Source organism: Macrotis lagotis, chromosome 8 (assembly GCF_037893015.1).
Source record: "Macrotis lagotis isolate mMagLag1 chromosome 8, bilby.v1.9.chrom.fasta, whole genome shotgun sequence".
Classification (NCBI taxonomy): domain Eukaryota; kingdom Metazoa; phylum Chordata; class Mammalia; order Peramelemorphia; family Peramelidae; genus Macrotis; species Macrotis lagotis.
The window spans coordinates 128,557,083-128,583,571 of NC_133665.1; the positions used below are offsets into that span (position 1 = coordinate 128,557,083).

The 26,489-nt window shown below is 38.4% G+C and overlaps 1 protein-coding gene across 4 annotated transcripts in view; it reads right to left on the bottom strand.

Annotated features, from left to right (window-relative positions):
- The window catches only part of BLVRA (biliverdin reductase A), a 48,754-nt gene extending 31,365 nt beyond the window's left edge, over positions 1 to 17,389 (bottom strand). The window contains exons 1-2 of one of the 4 annotated variants that reach the window (XM_074198324.1): positions 17,107 to 17,389; positions 8,671 to 8,737 (exon numbers count right to left, since the gene is read on the bottom strand). In XM_074198324.1, the coding sequence (XP_074054425.1) occupies positions 8,671 to 8,688 (18 nt within the window). In that variant the 5' untranslated portion in view covers positions 8,689 to 8,737; positions 17,107 to 17,389. Of the gene's footprint in view, positions 1 to 8,670; positions 9,911 to 17,106 lie in introns of those variants that run through there. The other 3 variants (XM_074198323.1, XM_074198325.1, XM_074198322.1) reach the window with 3 other exon arrangements.
- Between the last annotated feature and the right edge of the window lie 9,100 nt (positions 17,390 to 26,489).

The following is a 26,489-nucleotide window of genomic DNA, read 5'->3' on the forward strand; positions in this document are numbered from 1 at the left end:
TGGTTAGATTATCCTCCCAGTGAGCAAAAATGGTCATCATAAAGTGGGTGGCTCTGAGTCTCCTTTGTAATGCAAGTTTTTCTAGCAATATAATAATAATAATAATAATGATAATACTGAGAATAATAATAATAGTTTGTTTTCCTTAATAGTTCTTAACCCTGACAGGACTTCACGGAATATTAACCATGTTATGGTTTTACTGGAAATATTCCACTCATAACTATTTTAGTTTTTCAAAGAAAAAAACCGTATTTAGAAAACAACAAACCTGTCTATTGTTTTTATTTGTCAGCCCCTCTGAAGAGTTGAAAGTGGAGAATTCAAAGATTAGAGTAATTGTGCCCTCTACTGGTCTTCTGACTGTTTGCAGTTTATATAGAGTAAAAATTGAATGATTTCTTTGTTTCAGTGTGGATAGGAACCTAACCCAATCTGACACAATCCGAGAAATAGACAAATACCAATCTTACTTCATTCTTTCTTTTTTCTCATCCACTTAAACCAGTTTTTCTCTCTTTGGAACTAAATGCTTATTTTTCTTCCTATTCTGATCTAGAGAATAACTATGTGTAGATCTTTTATTCTCTACAGAAAAATCATTAAGACTTGGAAATCCTTCAGCATGTCTATTTTGTAACTAAATGAAAATCTGGGACTTGTGCAAAGATCTGAGAGCTAAGATTGAGAAGGCTGAAACTGAGTCCCAGATCTGATTCAGCAGCTGTAAGGTCTTGGGCAAGTCATTTCTTTAGTATCTCTAGACCCCATTGTAAAATAGGTCTTAGAATATTTGCATTCTTTCCCTCTCAGTATAATGGCTTTTATAGACTAGCTCTAAATCTATGATTTAAGAAATGGTTATTGGACATTTGGAAAAAAAAGTAGTGATAGATCACCAAGAAGCAGCATGGTTTAATAACAGATTGATGATACTTTCTTTTCTTCTTTTCTTTGACAGACTCACTGGATTTATCAAGGAAGGCTATGCTTTTGGTAAAACATTTGATAACATATTTCATTGTAATCTCATTGATATTTGCCCTTCATTCTCGAAGAATATGATATCAAGGAGATGATGCCATGACAAGCACATGAATGTGATTTGAGTAAAAGGGACTGTGCTAAGTCATCAGTCTCACTTCCTCCTCCAGAGCCATTTGGATCCAGTGACCAGCTATGAATCAGGATGACTGGAGATGGCCCTGAAGGCAAGGCTATCAGAGTTAAGTGACTTGATTCAGGTCTCACAACTAGTGAATATCAAGTGTCTGAGGTTGGATTAGACCTTCTAATTCTTCCTGACTCCAATGTAACCTCATTAAAACGATAAAGAAATGTGGGATAGTTAATAGCAAAAATTATATGTATTTGGAAGTAGTTGGATAGCCTGACCTTTTTTTTTTTTAAGGTTTTTTGCAAGGCAAATGGAGTTAAGTGGCTTGCCCAAGGCCACACAGCTAGGTAATCATTAAGTGTCTGAGGCCAGATTTGAACCCAGGTACTCCTGACTCCAAGGCCAGTGCTTTATCCACTGTGCCACCTAGCCGCCCCTACTGCGCCACCTAGCCGCCCCGCCTGACCTTTCAAAGAGCTTGGATTTGTACTGTAAACAGGAATCAATGGCATACTGAAATATGTAGAAGATACAAAGCTGGGAGAGTTCCCTAACAGACTAGATGGGAGAGTCAAGCTACAAAAAAAATCTTGAAAGATTGGACAAATCAGCCAAACTTTTCAGATGAAACTGAAAACAGAAATATGCAAAGTCTTACATTTTAATATCAAAAATTATCCACATTGATACAAGATGGGGAAGAAGAGTTAAGACACTGGTTTATCTGAAAAAGTTCTTGGGGTCTTATGAACATATAATTCGGTATGTGTTAATGATACTATAAGATGGGTCAGAAAGCTAACAAGGCATAGAATCATGCTCAGAAATCCAATAGTTGAAAGGTGATGTCCAACTGCATTCAACCTTGACCAGTACATGTGTACTATTGCATTGCTTCTTGGAGCGCTATTTTAGAAGGGTATTCACAAACAGTTTAGTGGAGCAGTGGTTGTAGCATTAGACCTAGAGTCAGGCATGTTTGATTTTAAACCCAGCATCAGATACTATTAACTGTGTGACCTTGGGTAAATCACTTTGCCTCAGTTTTTTCAACTTTACCTCCCAGGTTATGAGGATCAAAAGAAACAATACGTGTAAAATGCTTTTTATATGAAAGGAATTTTAGTAGAATGCTTATAGCTCATTTTTTTTTGTTTTTTTTTTTAAATAAGGCAGTGGGGTTAGGTGATTTGCCCAAGGTCACACAGCTAGGTAATTAGTAAGTGTCTGAGCCCAAATGTGAACTCAGGTCCTCCTGACTCCAGGGCCAGTGCTCTATCCACTCTACCACCTTAGCTGCCCCCTGTAAAGTTCTTTTAAAAAGCTAAGAGCCAATATAAATGTGAGTTATCATCTTCATTATCATCAAAGCCAGAGACTATCCAGAAAGACACTGAATTCATACCACATAAGAATTAATACAGCATTTGTTCATTCATTTCAGTTGTGTATAAATCTCCAAGATAGCTTTCTCTTAGCAAAGAAAATGTGAAAAAGACTTCAAATAAAGGCTAATTCTTTGCCTAGGATATAGCAGAGGGGATTCTGCTTTGAGCAGAGGTTGTAACAGATGCCCTGAGTGGTCCCATCCAAGATGGGTATCCTGGGATTCTGGAATCTGTCTATCTGCCCCAGTCTCTTCCTTCAGTTCTCTCTGATTCTTCTCACCCTATTTTCTCAGTCCCTTCAAACTATCACTTTCTAAAACCTCCCCCTGCCATGGACTGAATTCCCTCAAACCCCGATGTTCCCAAATTACTGACATGGATTATACTGAAGACTAGTCTCTACCTCCTGCCTCCATTTCTTCCCCACCATAAAATTAGGTTTCTATCCCATCACTTTCTCTAGGCTTTCCAATGTCAACAATAGCCTCCTTATTACAGTCTAAGACCACCTTCTCACACTTTTTTCATCCTTCTCAGGACCAAACATCATAGCTTCTTTTAGCTGGAAAAAAATTGTTATGAATATTAGGATTCACTAAGACTCCATACTTGGTCTCCTACATAAATAACTATATATAATGCTTATCTTTATAGGCAAGAGTATGTTTGTACATACATAGATGTAGACACATATAGATATAGCTATACATGTAGATGTGCATGTGTGTGCTGATATGAATCTATATGTGTATTGCACATATATACCTATCTATCTGGATATACACACATACATATGTGTATGCTGATATACAGGTATGCACAAATGGCCTTTCAGGAAACCAAGAACTGAGTTTTATTGAGCCCCAATATTCATAGCATCTTAGGAATATACCTAAGTATTTGAGTATACATTCACACATATGTATAAACAAATATGTGATATATACATATATATATACAACTATCCATTCTTTGATGATGACATGTACAAATCTCCATGTCCAATTCTGTTCCCACAGCAGAGTTCCATTCCTCCATCTCTCTCTGATAAATACTTCCACTTATGTGTATTCCTATCTCCTGAAATTACACAGATCAAAGAATGAATCAGTTTTCTTTTTTTTAAGATTTTATTTATTTTGTTTTATAGTTTCCCCCCAATCTTACTTCCCTCCCCCCACCCCTTACAGAAGGCAATTTGCCTGAACCAGTTTTCTTGCTTCACACAAAGGCTCTAAATCTTTGAGTCTCCTTTGACCTGTTTAAGTCAAATCACTGTTTCCTTCTAAAGACTGTTTATAGTGTTTCTCTTCCATTTCCCTACCACTACAACAGTCCAGGCTCACATGATCTAATACCTGGATTTCTTTAATGGCATCTTAATTTGTCTTCAAGATGCCTGGCTCTTACCATTTCCCTTTATCTTTTCAGAAAAACCTTAAACTCATGCCCATACATGTATGAACATACAAATACATCCTAAAAGGTTGAAGGAATATTTGACTATGTTTTACTATTATATAGTTCTATCAGGTATTATTTTATTACTGGAGTCAGGATTAGTCTTTTTTTTATTGGTTTGCATTCTGGTTTCTTCTAGCATTATTTTCCTTTATATTATTATAGTCATCCTGTAAACCAATGAAGTCAACTCAAATAGAAATAAGGAATTGGATATAAGGATCTTTGCTGGCTGCATATTGATTTAGAAGACCATATATTAGTGTTATCTATGTTCTATTGCATTTTTATTTATTTTCTTAAATATTTCCCAATTATATTTTAATCTAGTTAAGAGGGTATTGAGGGCAGCTTGTGTTTGCTATCACTGTTGTAAACTGTTCTTTTGGTTTGGCTTTCTTCACTTCAAATGAAATGACTGCCATTTTTATAGCAATGACAAAGGACTTTGCCTCAGTCCAGAGGGAAAGGCTGGCAAGAAGGACGACTTTGAAAGTCACATGTTGAATTTCTTGTAAGCTATATTTAATAGATGTGGTTTCAGTTCAACTTTGCAATATGGAAATGTTACTTTAATTTGTGTTTGCTAAAGTTCAGAATTTGTTTAAATTAAGGAAGGGGAGAAGGTGCTTCTCTTACAATATTCTTAAGAATTATGCTGTAGTGCAAGAACTGACACATCAATCTCAAAAATGAGGAAACTGAGGCCAAAGAATTTAAGTCATTTGCCCAAAGTCTCAAATTAATAAATAGCAGAACTAAACCCAGATCTCTAGATTCCAGCTCCTGCAATCTTTTGACTATACCACACCATATAGGTGGCTATTTAACATATTTGTTTAAAACATGGAAAGGTAAACACAGGGAAGTGCCTTGTATCTAAAGTAGGATGCCAAAATTGTATTCTTGAATGAATGGAAGAGAAGAGGAGCTAGACCAACTTCCCATTAAAGTTCCCAAAAGATTCAGGACTTAGGGGGAGCGAACAATACAGAAATCAGATGAAGGGTACTTGGTTCTTTCTTCTCTCTCTCTGTCTCAAAGAATTACCCCTTCCTCAAAACAGGATTATGGATCAAGGGGCAAACCTGGACAGGAGTCAGAGATCATCAAAATCCTAGATTTTAAACTCTTTGAGAGTGCAAATTCTTCTTTGTTATTCTTCCCCACAGTCCCTACTTCACATTTGGTATAAAATATAAAAACTATGAACATAAATGAATATTTGAAGTACAACCATGTGACCAACTTGACTTGATAATCAATCCCATCAGCTTCTGTATAACTTGATCATGTCTTATTCTTTCCTTTGTTTTTAAAGTTATCATTATTATCATATAAATCTTTTTTTATTTACAAAATATTTTCTTAAAATAATCTTGTGAGGTTGTTAATGCAAACATGGTTATCCTCTTTCTACAGGATGTTTTGGGGGATTTTGTTGGTTTTTAGCAATGAAATAAAGATAATAATGTTCACCACAAGGTGGAGTTTTCGAAATGTCCTGAAACTCAATGATTTCAGAATGGGAAGGAATGCATTCATAGATAGGATAGGAGTTTCTTTTAAAATGAAATCTTAAATGTTACAAAACAAAGTAATATTAGAAAGCCATCTTATGACAGACCACCACTGGTTCACAAAACCAATTGAATTATCAGCATTGGTAAGGACTCAATCATTCAGATAATTAGGACTGGTATTGGTAGTTATTGAGAAGGGACCTTAAAGATCATATAATTCAATACCTTCCATTTTACAAATGAGGAACCCAAGGATGAGAGAAGAAAGGTGACTTGTACAAAGTTACACAGCTAATAAAGGGAAAAGCCATGATTGGACCCAGGTACCCTGACTTCAAATCTAGAGCCCTTTTCTCCTTCTTGACCTTAAATTCTGTCATTTATTCTTTCATTAAAGAGCTATTCATTGAATACTTTCTATTTGCAATAGAATATGCTAAGCATTATGGGGTAGAAAAATATAAGTAAGGTATATAGCCCCTTCACCTTATGGGATCTTCAGCCTAGTACATTATAGGAATAACAAAGATATTATTAATAGTATATAATAATTTTAGTGGTTACAATAACAATAAATCCTAGCTAGATATGGTCTGAATCTATTAATTTACAGATAAAGAAAGAAACTTTGGCCCTGAAAAAGTCAGTGGCTTGCTTAAAGTAACACAATTAATTAGTGGAAGGGTTGCAGTAGGAACCCAAGGATCATGAGCCAACCCTTTTCATTATTCTGTATCAAACATGAAACTGTAACAGAATATAGAACATGAAAGAACAAATAAGAGAGGAACAAAAACAACACTGAAGAAATTATTTCTGTCTGCGAAGAATAGGGAGGAGGCTATTTGGCTATATACTTACCATACAGCAAAATCTAGTAGAAATAACATTGGATTTGGTATTAGAAGATGTGGGTTACTACCAAATAATGTGAATATATTAATTAACTTTTCAGTACAAATAAGGGATACTAGAATTCATGCTATCTATTTTTATTAGACTGGAACTTGGGATGTGCATGTAAATATTTAACAACTAATTCCCTGAAAAAAATGTCTCAACTTTTAAATTTCATTTGCATGATTAATATTTTCTTCCTTACTTTTCTAAGTCTTGACAATCAACAAAACAATAAATCAAGTCCTACTATGTTGAATTTGCTGATGTTCAAGGTATAAATACTTACATTGGAAATTTAACAATTGGCTCTTAGAAGCTATTCATATACCCTTCAGCATACCTCTTCCTGGAGACAATTATCCTATGTAACATAATTGTAATTTCAAATAGCACAAATTTGAATAAATGCAACCTTCCAAGGATTTGTTATTTGCATTAATCAAGACATAGCTGTACATGTGTGGATACAAACACATGTACATATATATAACCAAATCTGTGATTTCATTGCTTCCAGTATAGACACTCCCTCTATTAATAATACATAACAGCAATTTATATGTAGTTCACAGTATCAGTAGTAGACTAAATTATGTCATTCATTCATTTCTTCAATAGATATTTATAAAGGACTTTCTATGGGCAAAGGATCATGCTTATTGAAGACTGAGTTCTATGTTATCAAATGCTATCAATGAATCAATTTATTTTGCTTAGCTATAATAATAATTGAGAATTTTAAGGGGAAGAGAATGAGGCAATACAGTTTTACCAGTATTTTTAAAAAAATGTTTTCCCAATTACATACAAAGATAATCTTCAGCATTCATTCTTTTGCAAGCTTTTCAGTTCCACATTTTTCTATCATCCTCCCTCCCCCCCAGCAAACAATCTGATATACATGATATTATACATGTACAATTTTACTTGTGTTTTTGAGAAAGGATGAAGAGTAAAGAGTCCTCCTGTCATCAAACTCAACCACTCCTTTAACGATGACTTTCAAGGCAATGACTCCCTGTTCCTGGATATATTATGGTTTGGCAACACACACTTTCTGATGAACTTTATTTCCTTCCAAATGTGCAGAATTTCACTAATATATTACCATTTCCTATCATTATTAAACAATATGGACAAAGGGGGCAGGGACAAGACCAAACTGGGCAAAATGTCAAAAGTTTTCTTAAAATTGACTTCTCTATCTCCTTCCTTTGGTGAGAGAGGCAAGGGTAGGGGGAGATAATATGTCTTTCATTTCTCATCTGGAGCAAAGGTTTAAATACAAATTACTGGTGTGAAGTTAACTCAGTGACTGGTTCACAATAAAGTATAATCTCAAAGCAAAAAGTGGAGACAGGGGTCAGAAAAGCACATGAGATATCCAAAGCTGGTGAGTGAATGGTACAAAGCAGAAAGGGCTTGAAAAAGGAGATTGGGAGGAAGAACAAGACACACTTCACATTTTTTCTGGGGTTGAGCCTACTGGGAACCTGCCTTATTTTTTCCATGTCTTGATCACATTGCTGAGCATAAAGAAGGCAAGAAATCAGGGTGGTTGACTGGTTAACCAAGGATGGAGACTTGGAACTGAATCTGTGATTTCACTGGCATAAGGAATTTCCAGATGATAAAACTCCCTTTATTCAACCTTCTCTGCAACTGGTAATAACAGAGGTAATATTGCCTAAGAGGTTAAATGACTTAACCAGGGTCACATAACAGTGTGTATCACAGGTAGATCTTGAACCTGGCTCTTCCTGACTTTTAGACCAGTTTTCTTCTTTTTTTCTTTTTTTAGTTCATATTTTATTTTCCCCAGTACATTTTTTTTAAATGTTGAGTTCCAAATCTTCTCCTTCCCCCATCACTGAGAAGACTCAAGAAATGTGATAGAGGTTATAGACTGGCAGTCATGCAAAACATATTTCCATATTAATCCTATTATGAAAGAAAGAGTAAAAAAAAGCAAGAAAAATAAAGAAACTTAAAAAAATAAAAAATATTGTATCAATCAGCATTAAGACTCCATCAGTTCTTTCTCTGAAGGTAGAGAGGATTTTTCATTCCAAGTCCTTCGGAAATGTACCCACTATTCCATGGCTCCTGTCAGGTTAGCATTAAAGTTGGGAAAAGAAGGGTTATTTCTGAAAACAAGAGAAAGTTAAGCCCTATCAAAAGGCAGAGAATGATAACAAAGGGAAAGCTCTCAGATAGCATTTCTCTGGTACCCCACCCAACAAACAAGGATGACATTTTCTGGGGCATATGTATGACTTACCTGGGTCTTAGGAGTCATTGGAATTGTGTTGGGCAAAATTGTTGAAGATTGGGATTGAGTGCAGAGTCTGAGAAGACACAGTAGAAAAATACAATGAGCAAATGCAGCAGGAGCTAATATGATAAAAAAAAAACCCAAAAACCAATTAGCTCAGTTTCCCTCAGAAGAGTTAGCTTTGGGTATAGCTGCTGTAGATAAGTGAAGCTAGAGGAGCACTGATAAACTCTGGGAGAACAGAAAGCAGGGGCCCCAGTTCTTCTTAAAGGCATATGGACTACAGAAAGGGAGAGGGCATGAAGATACAGTCACAGTTGGTTGAAATGATCTGGGACAGAGGTTGAGCAGAAAGGGAAGTTTGGAGAAAGGAAAAGCAGTGATATTAAATTTTTAAAAATGGTTAATTTTTTTTAAGTTCTCCTCTCTGCATTCATTTGTGTTTTTATTTATGAGCACTGAAGAAAAAAGAAATGTAATAAAAGAAAAGGTGATAACAAAATTACAAATCAATAATTTTAGCTTAAAATGTTTCTTAACTTAGAAAGTCAGAGGCAGTGAAATTACACAGTGGGTAAACACAAGGATCGGAGTTGGAAAAATCTGAGTTCAAATTCAGCTTTTGATACTTATTAGCTGTGTGACTCTGGGCAAGTTATTTAACCTTGTTTGCCTCAGTTTCCTCATTTACAAAATGACTTAGAAAAGGAAATGACAAAACAGTTCTCTTTTTCTGTCAAAAAAAAAAATCCCCAAAAAGGGTCATGAAGAGTGAGACATGACTGGACAACAGCTTATCAGCTGTGTGATCCTAGGCCATTTAGCTTGTTGCCTCTGTTTCCTCAACTGTAAAATGGGATTAATAAAAGCACCTACCTTCTGGGGCTCTTGTGAAGATCAAATAATATATCAGGAAAGTACTTCACATAATACCTGACCCAAAGGACCCTCCTGAAAATGGCACCTTCCCTTTTCTACCACTCTGAGCAATGTTGGGCAAAGAGTAGACATGAAATCTGAGAGGTTGACTGGTTAACCAGGGATGGAGTGCTTAGCACTTCAAAAATTCTTATTCCATACATCCAAAATTCTTTAGAAATTCCTAAAACTAAAATTCTGGGACTCTTCCAGAAGGTGAGGAGGAAGGTTAGAGAACTAAATTTAAAAACAGAGCTGATTATATAAAATATTAATAAATGAGAGACTTCAAGATTCAGTAGATAGGCCCAGGAGATTGTTTCCCATGTGCCTGGTTCCCTCTATCATGTCTCTGTCTCTGTCTCTGTTTCTGTCTCTGCCACTCTCCCTTCTCTCTGTCTCTCAGTCTCTATCTGTCTCCCTCTCATTATTTTACCTGCTTCCATATTCTCTCTCTCTCCCCTTCTCCCCTTAGCCTCTCCAATTTCACATTACTTTTGAGGACAGGAACTCCATTGTGAAAAATCCTCAGAAATTAGCTAAATAAGGAAATTTGCTGCCCAGAGTTTCAGGGTTCAGTAGTTAGGTCATGTGTGTCCAAGGTTAAAGGAAAGCACAAGGGGGTAGGAGTCAGAAAAGCTAGATTTGGAGGACCCTTCTTCTGCCATTTTCCAACTTGGGGAGCTTGATCAAGTATTTTCACTTCTCTAGAACCAAGTTTCCACCTTGTAGAATGAGGAAGCCAGACAAGGTCATCTCAGAGGTCCCTTCTGAGTGAAGGTCTGGTTCAATTGATTCTTAACAGCTCCGCTAACAGTCATGGAAAAAGACTGAGACAATATATCATATCTCCATCCCTTAAGCCATGTGCCTCCAAACCCTGACCAGCAACATCCTGTACTTCCTTTCTGAAGTCTTCCCTTAACTTTATTTAATGTTCTTGTCTCAGGGAAAAGGAAAGGTACAGAACAAGAATTCCACCTCCCCTCGCCCTAGGCAAATGAAAAAACCTGTATTTTAAGATCCTGAATAAACAACTCAGAAGTGTGGTTTGTCTTAACCAAAGTTAACCTTTGGGGCTCAAGAAGGTAAACAATGAGAAATTATACCTGAGTACCCAAAGTCTGTCACAGGGAAGAAAGATTAGATTTGGGGGAATTTGCTGGAAGGACAGACCTTGGAACAAGTATATGGAAACTCCCAAAAGATGAGTTTAAGTTTGTTGTTAGGACTTTCTAAAGGGATCACAATCTAAGGACTGTTGTCATTCAACCAAGTCCAACTCTTCATGACCCTGTGAATCATACTATCCATGGACTTTTCTTGGCAAAGATACTGGAATGCTTGACCATTTCCTTCTCCAATGGATGAAGGTCAACAGAGATTAAGTGACTAAGACACAACTAGCAAGTGACTGGGGTCACATTTGAACTCAAGTCTACCTGACTCCCTTCCCAGAACTCTATCCACTGAATTTCTTAACTACCTCCTTCTAAAGATTTATTGTTCAGTTGTTTCAGTCATGCTTAACTTTTGGTGACCCCATTTAGGGTTTTCTTGATAATGCTTCTGGTTCGCCATTTCCTTCTACAGATCATTTGACAGCTGAGAAACTAAGGCAAAGGGAGATCAAGTGACTTGCCCAGAGTCACACAGCTGGTGCAAATGCTAAAAAGTCAGATGCAAGTTTTAAAAAAAAATCTTTCCATCATCTGGCTATTTGAATGGCTGTCTTGGTGAAGATAAACTCTTGAATTAAAAGACTCAAAATCTGAACTTTCCTTCAGATGTTCTGGTGTTACAAAGAGAGTTCATTTGGACTTTGTTAAGAGAAACAAGGCTCATTTCAGTTTAAAAAATAGATAATAAATAACTATAGAGTTTTATAAATCCTGAGTCAGCACTGACATTTTGCCCAAGAAGTCCAAATTGCCTAGGATTGCAATGACTCAGATGAAAAATTAAAGGAAAAGAAAAACCACTTGACTATTCTGCATGGTCATCCTCAAGTCACATGCATTTCCTTTTGGGTCTGTCATTGTTCAGTCATTCAATCATTTCTGATTCTCTGTGACCCCGTGAACTTCGGACCCTGCTCCTCTGAATAAGAGTGGGACCTCCAGAAACAAAAGGTTTTCTTGGCAAAGATACCAAAGTTTTGCTCTTTTCTTCTCCAATGGTTTAAGTATACAGAGGTTAATTGCTCAGGATCACACAGCTAGTAAGTGTCTGAAGCTGATTTTGATTTCAGTCTTTCTATCTCCAGGCCTGGCACTCTATCTACTGTGCCACCCAGCTGCCTCTTGCTACCATGCTATCAAAGTCAAAGGATTCATGGATATATGAGCTACATTCCTGAATTTGGAGTCAGATGACATGAATTTTGAAACTCAGTCCTATCATTTAACTATATAATGTTAGGTAAGTCATTCAACTCCTCTAGGCCTCAGTTTCCCCAATTATAAAATGATTGGGGTGAACTAGATCACTTCTGAGGTCCTTTTGATTGTCAGTTGGATAATTCTCTAATTTATATTGTTAAGAGCATGGGTCTTGGGACAGTTAGTTGAAAGAGTTCATTTTGGTGTCAGAGTGAACTGAGTAAGAATCCTAGCTCTGCCACTTACTGTATGTGATGCACTATGTGACCTCAGGTAAGTTGTTTCCCTCTGGATCCAGTATCCTTATGTGCAAAAAAAAAAAGTGTTGAACTAAATGATCTCTCAGATAACATCTAACTCTAACTTCTACAACTCTAATAATAACAGAAATTTAGGACTGCAAGGGACCTTCAACACTGTTTAGTCCAACACCCTCTTTTTTATAAATAAAGAAACTGGAGTCCAGATAGGTTATCATTTATTCAATAATAGCTCACATTTATATAATGCTTACTATTCTCCTGTTAAGTATTTACAATTATTATCTAATTTGATGATCATAACAACTCTGGGTGACATTTGCTGTTATTATCACTATTTTACAGATGAGAAACTGAGTCAAAAAGTAATTAAGCAACTTGTCTCAGACCAAATTTGAACTCAGTTCTTCCTGATTTCAGTCCCACTAAGTATCAGTATCCACTAAGTCACCAAGGTTCCAGATAGTCTGGAACAGTCCATAAAAGCTGGGTGTCTTGTCCATAAATCAAGTGCACTAAGGTCTACATTTTGTACCCTGTCCTGCTGAATAAGAGTGGGGGCCTCCAGAGTCCTGGGTCTATAATTTACTAGGGAACTAGGAACAGTGCTATTTTATCCCCCCCCCCCCCCCCCCCCCAGGAACCAACACAGGTTCTTATGAGAAGAATGCTTTATAAACCTGAAAACCCTACAGAAATGTGAGATCATGATATCTCCAGATAGAGAGCTGATCATCTCATCCAATTATCTCATTTTACAGGTGAGGAAGTTGAGGCCTAGAAAGAGAAAGTAACTTATCCAAGGTCACAAAAGTAATTATCATAAAAAAGCAAAATGCTGACCAGTCTAAATGCTCATCTCAGTAGTTTTCAGTCTAATCAAGAGAGGAAAGCTTTTTCCTCTGAACTTCCTCTTCATGGAGAGAATAAGAATTACTAAGAAACACATCTAGAGTCAATGCCCAAGTCATCAGTACCTGGTTATAATAAAGAGAATCAGGGAATCACCTTCCTGGAAAGGTAAGCTGTCCATGAACAAGCTTGCAGAGCTGGTCATAAATATTTTTGTAGGAGATACAGTCAAAAGGTACATGAGGGGACTTTGGGGGGGAGACCCTCAGAAATGAGGCATTAAAGACAGACAGGGATGCAAAACCTAAGTGAAGGTGGCTAGAAATAAACTCTTCATTCTGTTGGTCAGCAAAGAGAGCAAAAGAATAGAAGAAACTCAACTGAGATAGAGTTTTTAAGGCCACAGAATATGACTCCCACATCTCCTTCCCTGACTAAAGACACAAAGAGGATCAAGTCTTCCCAGAACAGAGCTTTTCATTAAGAAACAAAAAAAAAAGGAGGGGGCAGCTAGGTGGCGCAGTGGATAGAGCACTGGCCCTGGAATCAGGAGGATCTAAATTCAAATGTGACCTCAGACATTTAATAATAACCTAGCTGTGTGACCTTGGGCAAGTCACTTTAACTCCATTGCCTTGCAAAAACAGCCCCCCCCCAAAAAACTCCAAAGCAACAAACAAAAAATGGTCAATGGGGATGGGGGGTGGGTTTGAGATAAGAACCTCCCTTTTGCCTGAAGCACTCATCCACTGTATATTTATTCCTCAAACTGTGCTTCCCTATGTCTATCAAGAAAGAGTTAACTCAAAAGTAGGTGCTCAAAGGGCACTTTATTATAGAACAATCATTCGCTCAAGAAAAAAAAATTGTTGATTTAGTTTTGAATTGACTACATTTCTTTAATTTTCTTTTAAAACTTTTTTAAATTTTTATTTCCAATTGCAAATTCTCTCCTTCCTTTCACTCCATCCCCTACTTACTGAGAAAGCAATAAATATAATAGCCATTTTACATAAGAAGTTTGTAGATAACCTTCAGGATAAGTCATTCTAACTGGGTCAGAGACTGAGCATACAAGATTCCATTGGTTCAAGTCACTAGCATTAACCATCTTGGTACTTCTTTATTCTTCCAAATCCCTGGGGTGTACTTCCCACAGGGGTTCCTACTTATAGGCAGAGATCTTTCCTGACATAACAAGAGAAACATTTGCCCATCAGTTTAAAAAAGGAGTGGACTGGTTTGATCATTTCTCAGTTCCTACTCACTGTGACATTCTATGATACTAATACTCTTTTTTCTCTGCCTATTCCCTTTGGACATGTTGAATTTAATATGTCTGTGATTCATCTAGTTTGAGATGTCCAATAGTTAGTAAGAGATGTGAGACTGGAGGTCAATAGAAAGGTTAGAGCTGGAGAAATCTATTTGAAAATTATCAGTATACGCATAACTCATTTCACAGAAATCAATGGAATTGCCCAGTGAAATAATAAAGAAAGAGAAGAGAATCCAGCTGAGAGCCTTGGGTCACACATGGTAAAATGGTGGTGATTTGAATGAAGATCTAGTCCCTAGATTTACTGGATAGGAGAGTAACATGATCAGACCTACACTTTAGGAGATTTACTTGGTGGAGACTATATTGGAGAAAGGAGAGATTTGAAATGAGCAAAACAATTATACAGTTTTACAATAGTACGGTCCAATGTCAGGGTCTGAACTAGAATGATGAGATGACCATGTCAGTGGACCGAAGGGGATAGAGATAACATTGACAAGATTTGGGAACTGATTGTGAATGGTAGAGTGAGAAAGAATGATGAGTCAAGGATAATACCAAAATGGACAAACTGTGGGACTTGTAGGATGGTGACTCCATTGACAGAAATAGGAAAGTTAAAAACATTAGCATTTAGGAAGACAAGTTTTGTTTTGGAGACCCTGAGTTTAAGATGCCTTTGGGAGATCCATTTCAATTATCTAATAAGCAGTTAGAATTGTGGGACTAAGTCTCAGAAGGCAGGCCAGGGCTAGTTTTGTTACTATAGTACTGGCTTTACCCCTGAAACTATCTATTTCCATTTCTTCTCTTACAGAATAGTTTTTAATTTGGGGCCATGGAAAGAATTAACAACTCTAATCCCTAACATTATAGGATATTGTGGTAGAGGTGTTGTGATTTTTTTAAAAAATCTTGCTTAGTATTTCATAGGTCAAACTGTCCAAAGTGCAATGGATAAACTTCAAAGCAGAAAGAATTTTTATGAACTTTGATTGAGACCAGTTTTTTGGAACAATAACTGATGCTTCCATTCCTGAGGAAACTTGATCTCTATGCACACCAAGAAATCCTTAAACCCTAGTGCTTTGGGTTCATTTTTTAACATGTTTTAAAGAGCATCTAGCCTGGAATCAGGAACACTGGGCTTCATGAGTTCAAACCTGGTCTCATACACTTACTAGTTATGTGACCCTGGGTAAGTCACTTAACTGTTTACCTCAGTTCTCTGTCAAATGAGTTAGAGAAGGAAATGGCAAACCACTTCAGTCTTTTTTTGCCAAGAAAACCTTAAATGGGATCAAGACTGAACAACAATAGCAATATTCTTGATGAGGTAAGATTGTTTGTCCCAGTGTTTGAAGAATTAAGATTCAAGCCTTCACTGAAACTAAGCAATGACATTCATTAATGACAAGCAGATTCCTCACATGAGAAGTTAGCAATTTAGTGGAGGAAGGCAGGGTTTTTAAAGGGTCAGAAGGTATTGTTTTCAACAGGTGTGTGTGTAGGGGGCACTGTTTCTAAGAGGGGGTCACATAGTCTTGGTGGAATTGTGCATGTGTATTACCCAGAATGCATACAGAAAAACCCACTTGTGGGGTATTAATGAATGATGATATTACAATAAACTTGACTTTGTCATAAGTTCAACCAAAAGATATCAAAGAAGGGTAATACTTAAGTGCTGCTCTAGGGCCCCTTCTGTGATTCATGGTCCAGGATTCTGGTCCACATCCCTGTGGTACTGTTTTCAAATTGTCAGACCTAAATTGGAGTTGGGTCAAGGTGTGCTTGCATTTTATTCTAAGGGGTACTAAGAGGGAGTCAGTTCTGATATGCCAATAGGCAGGAAAAATAGTCTATAAACTCTAATGAAAATGTGTCTCTGAAGTAATGCAAAAGTTGTACAAGGCTTTCTCCTTGTATTACTAAGCTGGCCTAAACATCAGTGTGATTATAATAGAACTAGGAAGAAGCGGGCAGCTAGATGGCACTATGGATAGAACACCAGTAGCTTAATAATTACCCAGCTGTGGGACCTTGGGCAAGCCACTTAACCCGGTTGTCTTGCAAAGACTAAAAAACTAAAATAAATAAATAAGGAATAGAACTAGGAAGAAGGCTTTTAAGATCATTTTGGGGGCCATCCTAAAGAATTAAGGCAGATATAAGAATTCTAATTCCCAGCATTACAGGATATTGTGGTATATGTGATGCTATACTTTTTAGTATTTCATGGCTCAAACTGTCCAAAGTACAATGGATAAACTTCAAAGTAGAAAGAATTTTTATGAGACCAATCAAAAGATTTTTTTAAGATCATAGGTACAACTTCAGAAGCCATCAATCCTTCATTTTGCAGGGAGGCCCAGGGAGATAAAGCCACTGAGACACACAGAGAGGTTTGGAGCTCAAGGCTCTTGACTTAGCCCCGGCACTCTTTCCACCATCCAAGTCCCGCTCCCTCACTTTTCCCGATGAAGAATCCGAGACTGTAAAAGGACAGAACAGGAGGGAGGCCTTTAGGCTGCCAGACCCCTGCACTTTCCACCTTAAGAAGCAGCGACTGAACCGAAACTGGGTGGAGAGTGTGGGAGGGGAGGCGGCCTAGCCCCCCCCCCCCCCCCCCCCCACCCGCTGTGGAAGCCTGTAAGGAGAGCACATTCTCAGGACGACCCGGGGACCCCACCCCACCCCCACCACCTCCCGCGCCCCATGCTCCTCCCCAAAGGTGGACCGTCCTCACCTTTCTCCAGGGTCAGCGATCCAGACCACGCCCAGGAGACTGATGGACGTGTCGGACTCTGCACGATGGGGGTGGGGGGCCTCAGTGACTCAGCCAGTCAGTGAGAACGCTGGCCCGGGCCACGTCCCGCGTTGCAAACTGGCAGTCCGGAGAGGTCTCGGCCAGGCCGAAAGGGAGCCGCAAGCGGAAATCCTGTGCTTGCCGCCCCAGGTCGGCTCGGGCGGAATACAGTAATCTTTTGAGACTGTGCCCGGAAGACTGTTTCAGCCTGCGCGCGAGACGATTCAAAAGATCATCGTGGGCCCTTTTCGGAAAGAACGTAGAAGCCAGCCCAGAAAAGCCTTGGGCCTGGCCTGCCTGTTAAGGAGGACTGCGAGAAGTTGCTTCGATGCGCTGAAAATGATGGCCCTTAAAGAAAAGGACCTTAGTCATGGAAATTTAGCAACGGGGACAGTTCCAGGCCTGAAGTCCGGAGGATCTAAGTTCAAATCCGACCTAGCTGTGTGACCTTGGGCAAGACACAGCCCCCTTGCCTGGTGAAAACAACAAAAGCCTGTTTAGTTAACAAAACCCTCAACCCATTTCTCAAGTGCTTTAAGTAAGGGACCAAAAACAAAATTAAACAGAGGCAAAGCAAGATATCTATAGGCAAATATTCATGTAGATGCATTGGGTATTTATAGTGCCATCTCATCTAGGGGTCCCTAGTCTGATCCTGTCTCCCTGCCTTCATGGCTGGAGCCTATTATGTCCCCAATCAAATATAAAATCTGTTTGGCCTTTAAAGGTCTTCATTACCTGACTTCTGTCCACCCTTTCCAATCTTCTCATACCTTACTCCCTAGCCATATACTGTGATATAGTAACCATGATCTCCTTCATTTCTACCACCTGTCTCCCATGCCTCATCTTTGCCTCCTGGTTTTCCTGCCTTTTTTCAAATCTCAGCAAAAGTCCTCCACCTCAAATGCTTTTTTCAGTCCTCTTAATTTTACAGCCTACTCTCTGAAATTATCTCCAATATATCTTGTTTGTATATGGTTTACAAAGGAGGTCTTTCAATAACCTTGTGAGTTCCTTGAATCTGAGACTTTTTTTCGCCATTCTTTGTGGACTGGTTACTTATCACACAGCCCGGCACTGGAGAGAGGATTAAAAAATGTTTGTGGACTTGAACCAGCTGTTCCAAGGTTACAACAGATTGGTGAGATATCAGGAAGTGGTGAGACTTGTATGTGGGTCAATATATTAAGGAATTTTCTATGTAATTGGAATTTTAGAACTGACTGACATCCCAGAAGTCTAGTTAAGAGAGGCTAGCACTCCCCCCCATTCCTTTTTTTTAAGGTTTTTTGTAAGGCAAATAGGGTTAAGTGGCTTGCCCAAGGCCACACAGCTAGGTAATTATTAAGTGTCTGAGGTCAAATTTGAACTCAGGTACTCCTGACTCCAGGGCAGGTCCTCTATCCACTGCTTGAGAGAAATTTGGGACCAAGGCAATATTTCTTTTATAAGCAGGCTAGCCTTTATTTCTTAAGTTTACATTTTTACATTCAAATTTGTATGCGTTCTTAAAGACAAGGTTACCTTTTATTTTGTTTTGTTTTTGCAGAGCAATGGGGTTGGTTAAGTGACTTGCCCAAGGTCCTCCTGACTCCAAGGTCAGTACTCTATCCACTGCACCACCTAGATGCCCCCAAGGCAATATTTTGATATCGAAGATGATACTGAGTCATGTTCTGGAATTCTTAAAGAGATACCTCCAGTCTGCAAGGCACCAACAGGAAGTAGAGATCTCAAAAGCTGAGCAGAAGCAACAGGACTCAGCTTCCTCAGTCTTAATGATCTAAACCATAAATAAAGGGCAGCAGGCAAAGAGAGAAACAAAAGGAGAGATGAAAAGAAAGCTATCATTCCCTCCTATGTATTTTATCACTCCCCTCTTCTTCATACTCAAGTATTTTAGTCCAAAAGACTCAGGCCAAAGCTCCACCTCATCAAAGATTGAGGATGGTTCCATGTGCTGCCACCATCCTCCTCCCCCACCCCACAAAAAAAGGGAAAAAACTGCTTTTTTTCCTCAATTTTCTTTCCCTGTGTCTGTCTAGTAGAAGCAGACACTCTAATATGCTCTTATTTCCTTCTTTTACCTAAATGTTTCCTATATCCTGATTTTTAACTCGATACAAAAAGGCCAGGAATTAGTTTGAAATAAGCATAAATTTAAATTAGAGCATAGAATTAAACTTTTGTCTTCATGTTAGTAATTTTCCATTTTGAAAATAAGCAAATGCCACAAAATCAGGGCTTGATTTATTCTTTGGTTGTTTACAGACTTAAGAAAGTGGAGAGGATAAACAATATAGATTAAATTTAAGTGTGTTGTACTATATTTCCCATAGTCCCTCTTGTCAATTGTTAGACATTTACCGGCAGATTGCTGCACCAATGTTCTTTCTTCCTATACCCCAGAAAAAGACTGCTTCCTATTCAGGGTGTGGGGCAGAAGATTGCCACTGTTGAACTGAGGATTCCCACCCATCCTTAAGGGTCAGAGCATTTAGATCCTTACAGCTACCATAACCCGTATCTTTGTCTGAATTTAAATTCAGAACCAAGACCAGGGCTGTAGAGTGGATCAGATCACAAGCAGAAAGTAGGAACCAGAGTACTAGTGACAAAGGGTTGGTGACTTCAGCTAGGCAGAAGGGTGTTCTGTTGACCAATTGTTATCAGTCATGTACAACCTTTTATGACTCCATTTGGGGTTTTCTTGACAAAGATACTGGAGTGGTTTGCCATTTTCTTCTCCAGGGAATCTATTTTGTCAGGTAATCAAAGGTTAAGTGACTTGCCCAGGGTCACACAGCTAGTCTGAGATGGACTTGAACTCGGGTCTTTTTGGCTCCAGGTTCAGTGCTCTGTTTCCTGATCCACCAGCTATCTCTAGAGCCTATAAAAATGGTGAAATAAAGGTAGAGAAATCCCCATTTCTTATACTGTTTTTGACTTTCTAGCTTAAACTCTCAGGTCCAGAACTCTAGACACATCACCTCCTCTCTTATTTTCTTCTCTACCCTTATGGTGTGGGTCCTACTCCAGAGTAGAAAAGTTGGTCAGGAGGACTTGCAGGTGACAGTTGGATAGAAGACCCTACAAAGAGCAAAAACATTTTTTCCTTTAATTTTTTTCTATGCCTAATAGATTTCATATTGACTGCTTATGTTTTGTAAATGTCTATATTCTAGCCTCCTTTTGCCCAGAGGCATTCTGGTGAGAAAAGAGAGATCACTCTGGAAGAAGGGGAGTCCTTGAGCCAATAAACCTGGGCCTTGGTTGTTTGCCTCACATTTATCCTTTCACTAAGTGGAAGATTCTAGAAGTGTGACCTTGTCAATTTTGAAAGGCCAAGAGAGTGAGTTATCAATTGGGCTAGCTACCTCAACCATGAGGTTCCAAGAAAGGGCATTCAGGACCCAATCCAGGGATTGGTAGAACCAAAGTCTCCTGCTGTGATACAAAGTTGCATTTGGATGTGAACTTGATAGACAATGCTATATATATGTATTGTTTGAGCCCCTCAACCCCGACCCTGAGGTAGTATAGGGAGGAGTATACCCCTGAAATGTTGGCGGGGAAAGGGTATATACAAATATACTATTTGTACCCCTGCTGTTGCAATATCTTAAAAGTAAACATTACTTAAGCTTTTTAAAAAGTTGGGTCTTGAGGTGGCTAGGTGGCGCAGTGGATAAAGCACCGGCCCTGGAGTCAGGAATTACCTGGGTTCAAATCTGGTCTCAGACACTTCCTTATTCTATGCTCAAAATTCATCTGGCATGGATTTTAACTTGTCAAGTTGCCCACAGTCATAGGACTCTGATGTAGTAAACTATCCTTCTGGAGTAACAATGGGACATCACTGGTGGCTTGATTATAGTGCCCCCTGGTGACTAACTGAGATATTACACCCTCTGGATAATTCATTACCAGCAAGACTGCCTTTCTCTAGGCTTAAAGATCTTCATTATATACTGCTATTGCAACTACCATATTTCAAATGTCATATATGTTCATACGAGATGGCACATGCAACCTGAAAGAATCACACAAAATGGTTCAGTAGATCGAGTGTAGGTCCTAGAGTCAGGAACATTCATTTTCATGGGTTCAAATCTGGTCTCAGATACCTCCTGGACAAGTCACTGAGCTCTGCCTCAGTTTCCTCATCTGTTTAAATTGGATGAAGAGATGGTAAACCACTCCAATATCTGCCTAGAAAACTCAAAATGGGATCATACAACTAAAACTACTGAAAAACAAATAATAAACTAATAACTGAGGGGGATCAGGAAACATCTCATATAGGAAGTTGAACCAGAGATATATTTTGAAGTAAATTGGGGATTTGTAGGGAGGGGTCACTTAGGCAAATGCTGAGGTGGGAAATGTAAAGTCATGTACAGAGAAAAGCTGATAAAAGTTAGGCTTGACTAAAATTGAGAGTACATGAAGGTAAAAAATACAGTAAGAAATGTCTGCAAACAGAGGCGCGAGCCATGTTCTAGAGCAGTAATATGAAAGTAAACTAGAAATGGGGGTCACTAATCCATAGGGCAGGTGCATATTGACTTTCCTATCTGTGTTTTGTTGCATGTTTATTTGTTACATATTTCCCAATTACATCATAATCTGATTTTGGTCTCCTCAGGAGTGTTGTGGGACTGCTTGGGGTTTTCAAGCCGCATGTTTTGATACCTTTATTCTGGAGAACTCTAAATACCAGGCTAAAGATTTTTATTTTATCCTAGAGGCAAAAGGAACCCACTGAATTTTTTTGAGTAGGATAGTGATGTGGACAGATCTGTGTTTTAGTAGTACCATTGGTAGCTATGTGGAGACTAGATTGGACAAAGGAGAGACCAATCAGGAGGCGATTGCCAGGCAAGTGGAGAATGAACACCTGAGCAAGACTGGTGACTAGAGAAAGCAAAGGGTACAAGGGACATCGTGTGGGTAGAATCAGTAAGACCTGGCAAGATCAAAAATGAGAAATGAGAGACAGAGAGGAAAAAACCAAGGATGACTCCACAAAACTGGATGAGCAAAAGAATGATGATACTCAGCAGAAATAAAGAAGTTTAGAGGGGGGATAGGTTTGGTGGTGGGGAGGAAATGTTAACAAAATCCCTTTTGCACAGAGTGCCAAACACACATCCAGGTAGAGCTGTCCAATGGAGAGTTGGTAATACAAGACTGAAGTTCCAGAGAGATTAATCTGGTGACATAAATATGGAGGTCATCTCCATAAGTATAGTAATCAAATCCATGGGAAATGTAGAGATCACCAAAGAAGAGAGCCCAAGACAGAGCCTATAGCAAACTTCTTGAGATCTGTGTCAGATTTTTAAGATCGTGACCTTTTCCAGAAATGATTTAGTTTCAACCCCAGATATAGCCTGGCTAAATTTGGGACTTGGCAACAGGATGATGAGAGGGAGTATTTGAGCACAGGATGACCTCCCTTCAAAGATCAGGAAGGTCATAAAGGACCTAGAAATGTTGAGTCAAAGAAGGGCTGAGGCCAATATTGGTAACTTTACTTGGTTCATTGAGAAGGTTCATTCAACAAACATTAAGCACCTACTTTGTGGGGGGGGGAAAAGTTTGTTCTGGAGAAAATGCAAAGATTAAATATGACTAAAAATGTTCAGCAAATTAATTTCCATCAGTTTTCTAGAAGGCCCTCATGACTCTTTTGGGCACATAGGAGCAACTTCTTGAATTCAAGGTTTCTTCAGTGGAGCAAGTAAACACCATGGGTACCATCAATGGGCAGGAATCATAAGCAAACAAGGAGGGTAAGAGAGTAAAAAAAAAGAGTGGGAAAAGAATAGAAAATAATTTACATATATTCAGTGATCCTTACTTACCTTTTGTTCAGGTTCTTATCACCTTTCTTCTGAACAATAGAAATAGCCTCAGCTGTCAATCAAAGGTGATGATGATAATGATGATGAAGACAGCTTGGGCTTATAGAGCATATTAAGATTGGCAAACTGCTTTATATTTTATCTCACTTGATTTTCACAACCTACAAGGCAAATTATCTTATTCTCATTATATAAATGAGGAAGTGAAGATTGAAAGGGGTTAAGTGACTCACCCAGAAGCTTTGTCTAAGCAAGAGGTGAACTTAGCTCTTTCTGATTCTAAGACTGGAAGCCACATAAATGCCTCATTAGAAATGAAGAATGGAATGGTATACCTAATCCTTCCTATACTATCCAATATCCCAATCTTTCCTTAATATATTATAGATCAGTCTCCTAATAACATACTGAAATTGTCTTGAACCTATACATATTTACAGTTTAAATGATGTGCTGGTATATAAATCTCCAAAAAAGTATTATTTTGGGCCAGCTAGGTAGTGCAGTGGATAGAGTACCCGCCCTGGAGTCAGGAGGACCTGAGTTCAAATTTGACCTCAGATATTTAATAATCACCTAGCTGTGTGACCTTGGGCAAGTCACTTAATCACATTGCTTTAAATAAAATTCAAAAAAGGAAACACATTAAGAATGTTTTTAAAAAGTATTATTTCCTTTATCTCCAAACTTATCTTTCCAAATTGTAAGGGGGTCTACTAATTCTAAAATGTCATGGCATAGGAGAGAACATTACCAAAGAACCTAAACAAATCCTCTTATTCATCATCCATGGATAGGAGTACCTCCCAAGTTTCTGTCCTGGGCCCTTTGACTTCTCTCTATAGTCCACGACCTCACCAACTTACATGAGTTCAGTTATCATTGCTATGCAAATAACACCTGGTTCAATATATCCAACCCTAGTCTCTAATTCTAATCCATCACCAATTGTCCATTGGATATTTACAAATGGATGTCCTGTAAGCATTTCAAACTCAGTATCTCTAAAGAGAATTCATCCCTCCCACCAAACCTTTTCTATACTTTCTAAGGCATGTCATTCTTCCACTTACCCAGGTTAGCAAGTCCAGTCTAATCTTCAGCTCCTCACTCTCACTCCTTTTAAACATATCAATTGACATATCTCCCAGATCCTATTTTTACATCTCATCTCATCCCCTTACCTCTATTCAGATAGGCTCCATCCCTTTGCCTGGACTCTCACAATGCCTTCCTCATCTGTCTCCCTACCTCATCTCTCCAATTGTTGTTCTACTCAGTAAACAGAGGAGCTCCCTATGATTCAAGCATAAACTCTTCTGCTGAGAATATCAATCTCTTCATGACCCAAACCCTTTCCACTTTTTTTAGCCTTTGATTCTATATACATTCTATATATCAGCCATACTAGCCCACTCACTGTTCCCTACACATAATTGTAATCTCTGGTCTTTATTTTTGCCCCAAATGTCCCCTTTGAAATGTACTTTCTCTCCAACTATCTTTTGGAATTTTCTTCTCTTCAAGACTTGAGTCAAGCACCATTTTCCACATCAGGGGTTCTTAATCCATTTCTGTCTGCCATGGACCCTTTGGCAGTCTGGTGAGGTATATGAAATCAAGAATAATGTTTTAGGCATATCATCTACATAGAATTACAAAGAAAATCAAAAGAATTGAAAATTATCAGTTTTTTTCCTAAGTTCATGGACTTCCAGTTTAAGAAGCCTTTCCTACTGGTGTATTCCCTTCCCAAGTTATCTTGTGATCAGTGTATATGTACATTTTCTTATATGTTTATTATATATGTATATCTCCCTTTTTAAAATGTAAGCTTCTTGGGAGCAGGAATTATCTCATTTTTATCTTTGCATCCTGAGTTTAGGTAGTGTCTGGCACAGAGATGTTTATAGATTTATTGGAGTGATCGGCACTTCCCAGACCAGATTGGAAAGCCACTACTTTCATCAGGTTTTAAGCCTTCAACTAACCCACCTGGAACCTCACTTATCACAAAAGCTCCATACTATGCAAAAAGTGCTATTTTCCGGCATTAAAAATGTTCCTTTAGAAAAAGTCATGTTAAAATATTTCATATACCCTTCTACAGGCACCTTGTGTCCCAAGGGTTGGCCTACCTCTAGAACTAGCCCCCCCTCACATTCACCTTTCAGGTTCCAAAGGGCATGCTGCTAGGTCAGCATATTGAGTTCAATGATAAGATTAGACTTCTGTGCCAAGCTGTTAAAAGACTAAATTTGGTAAAACCAGTGAGACGAAATATAAAAAGAGAGCCATTTGGCAGAATGGATAGTGTAAGGGAGTCAAGAAGATTTGAGTTCAAATCCTGCCTTGGGCACTTGTTAGCTGTGTGACCCTGGGCAAGTCAATGAAGCTCTAAGCCTCCATTTTCACATCTGTGAAATGGAGATCCTAATAGTGCCCATCTCACAGAATTATTATGAAGATCCTATCAAATACAAGTAAAGCATTGGCAAACCTTAAGCCACTGTGTAAAATGCTGTTATTAGCTCCTAGTCAACTTATCCTGTCTTTGTTTCCTCAACTTCAAAATGGGGATAGCATCTAGCTCTCAGGGCTGTTGTGAGAATCAAATCCGCAAACTAAAATACTTAGCAGTGTCACACCAGTAAGCATGCCATAAAGGTGAGTTATGATTTTTATTACACTTAGCCAGTATAAATGCTTATTCCCTTTCCCCTATTATCATTAAAAACAAGCTGACAAGAAGCCTTGCTTCAGAAAAGTATCATCAATTCAGGAGGTTTTAAAGAGTGTCTCCAAGATTTGAGGAACAAGGGGTCTGCTTGCAAAGACTCCCAGGAGTCTCTCCAAGAAGTCTTATAATAAGGGAGTCCTTACAACACAAGAGTTTGCTTCCTTGGACAGACAAGGCATCTCTGGATCGGAGGCAGCTGAACCCCAATACCCATTTTGCACTTGCCTCCTCCTTTTACAGTTTCTGCAATCACTCCTTGGAAGACTACACTTTTTTGTCATGAACAAAGAACACAGACTTGATTTTTTTTTTAAATTTACCATTTATTTTCATATACAAAAAAAGATAAACTTAAAATCGCTCTTTCTACGGTTTTTTTCTCCTATTCTGTTGGGGCATGGCTGCTTCTTCACACAGGGCAAAGACTACATTCATACTGGTTTATTCAGGGACCCAGTGCAGCAAAGCCCCAACTTGGCAGATCTCATTTCAAACTTGATACTCATTTCTAAAATTACCACAGTAAAAAGGAGAACAAAGAACCACTGCAAATGTGAAACTATGATACAATGTCCTTTCTGAAATTTCTTCAATTTGCAACTGCAATACATGGATGTCTGCTTTAGGCCATTTTATATGTGTGAGTGTGTGTACATATATATATATTTATATATATATATATATATATATATATATATATATATATATAT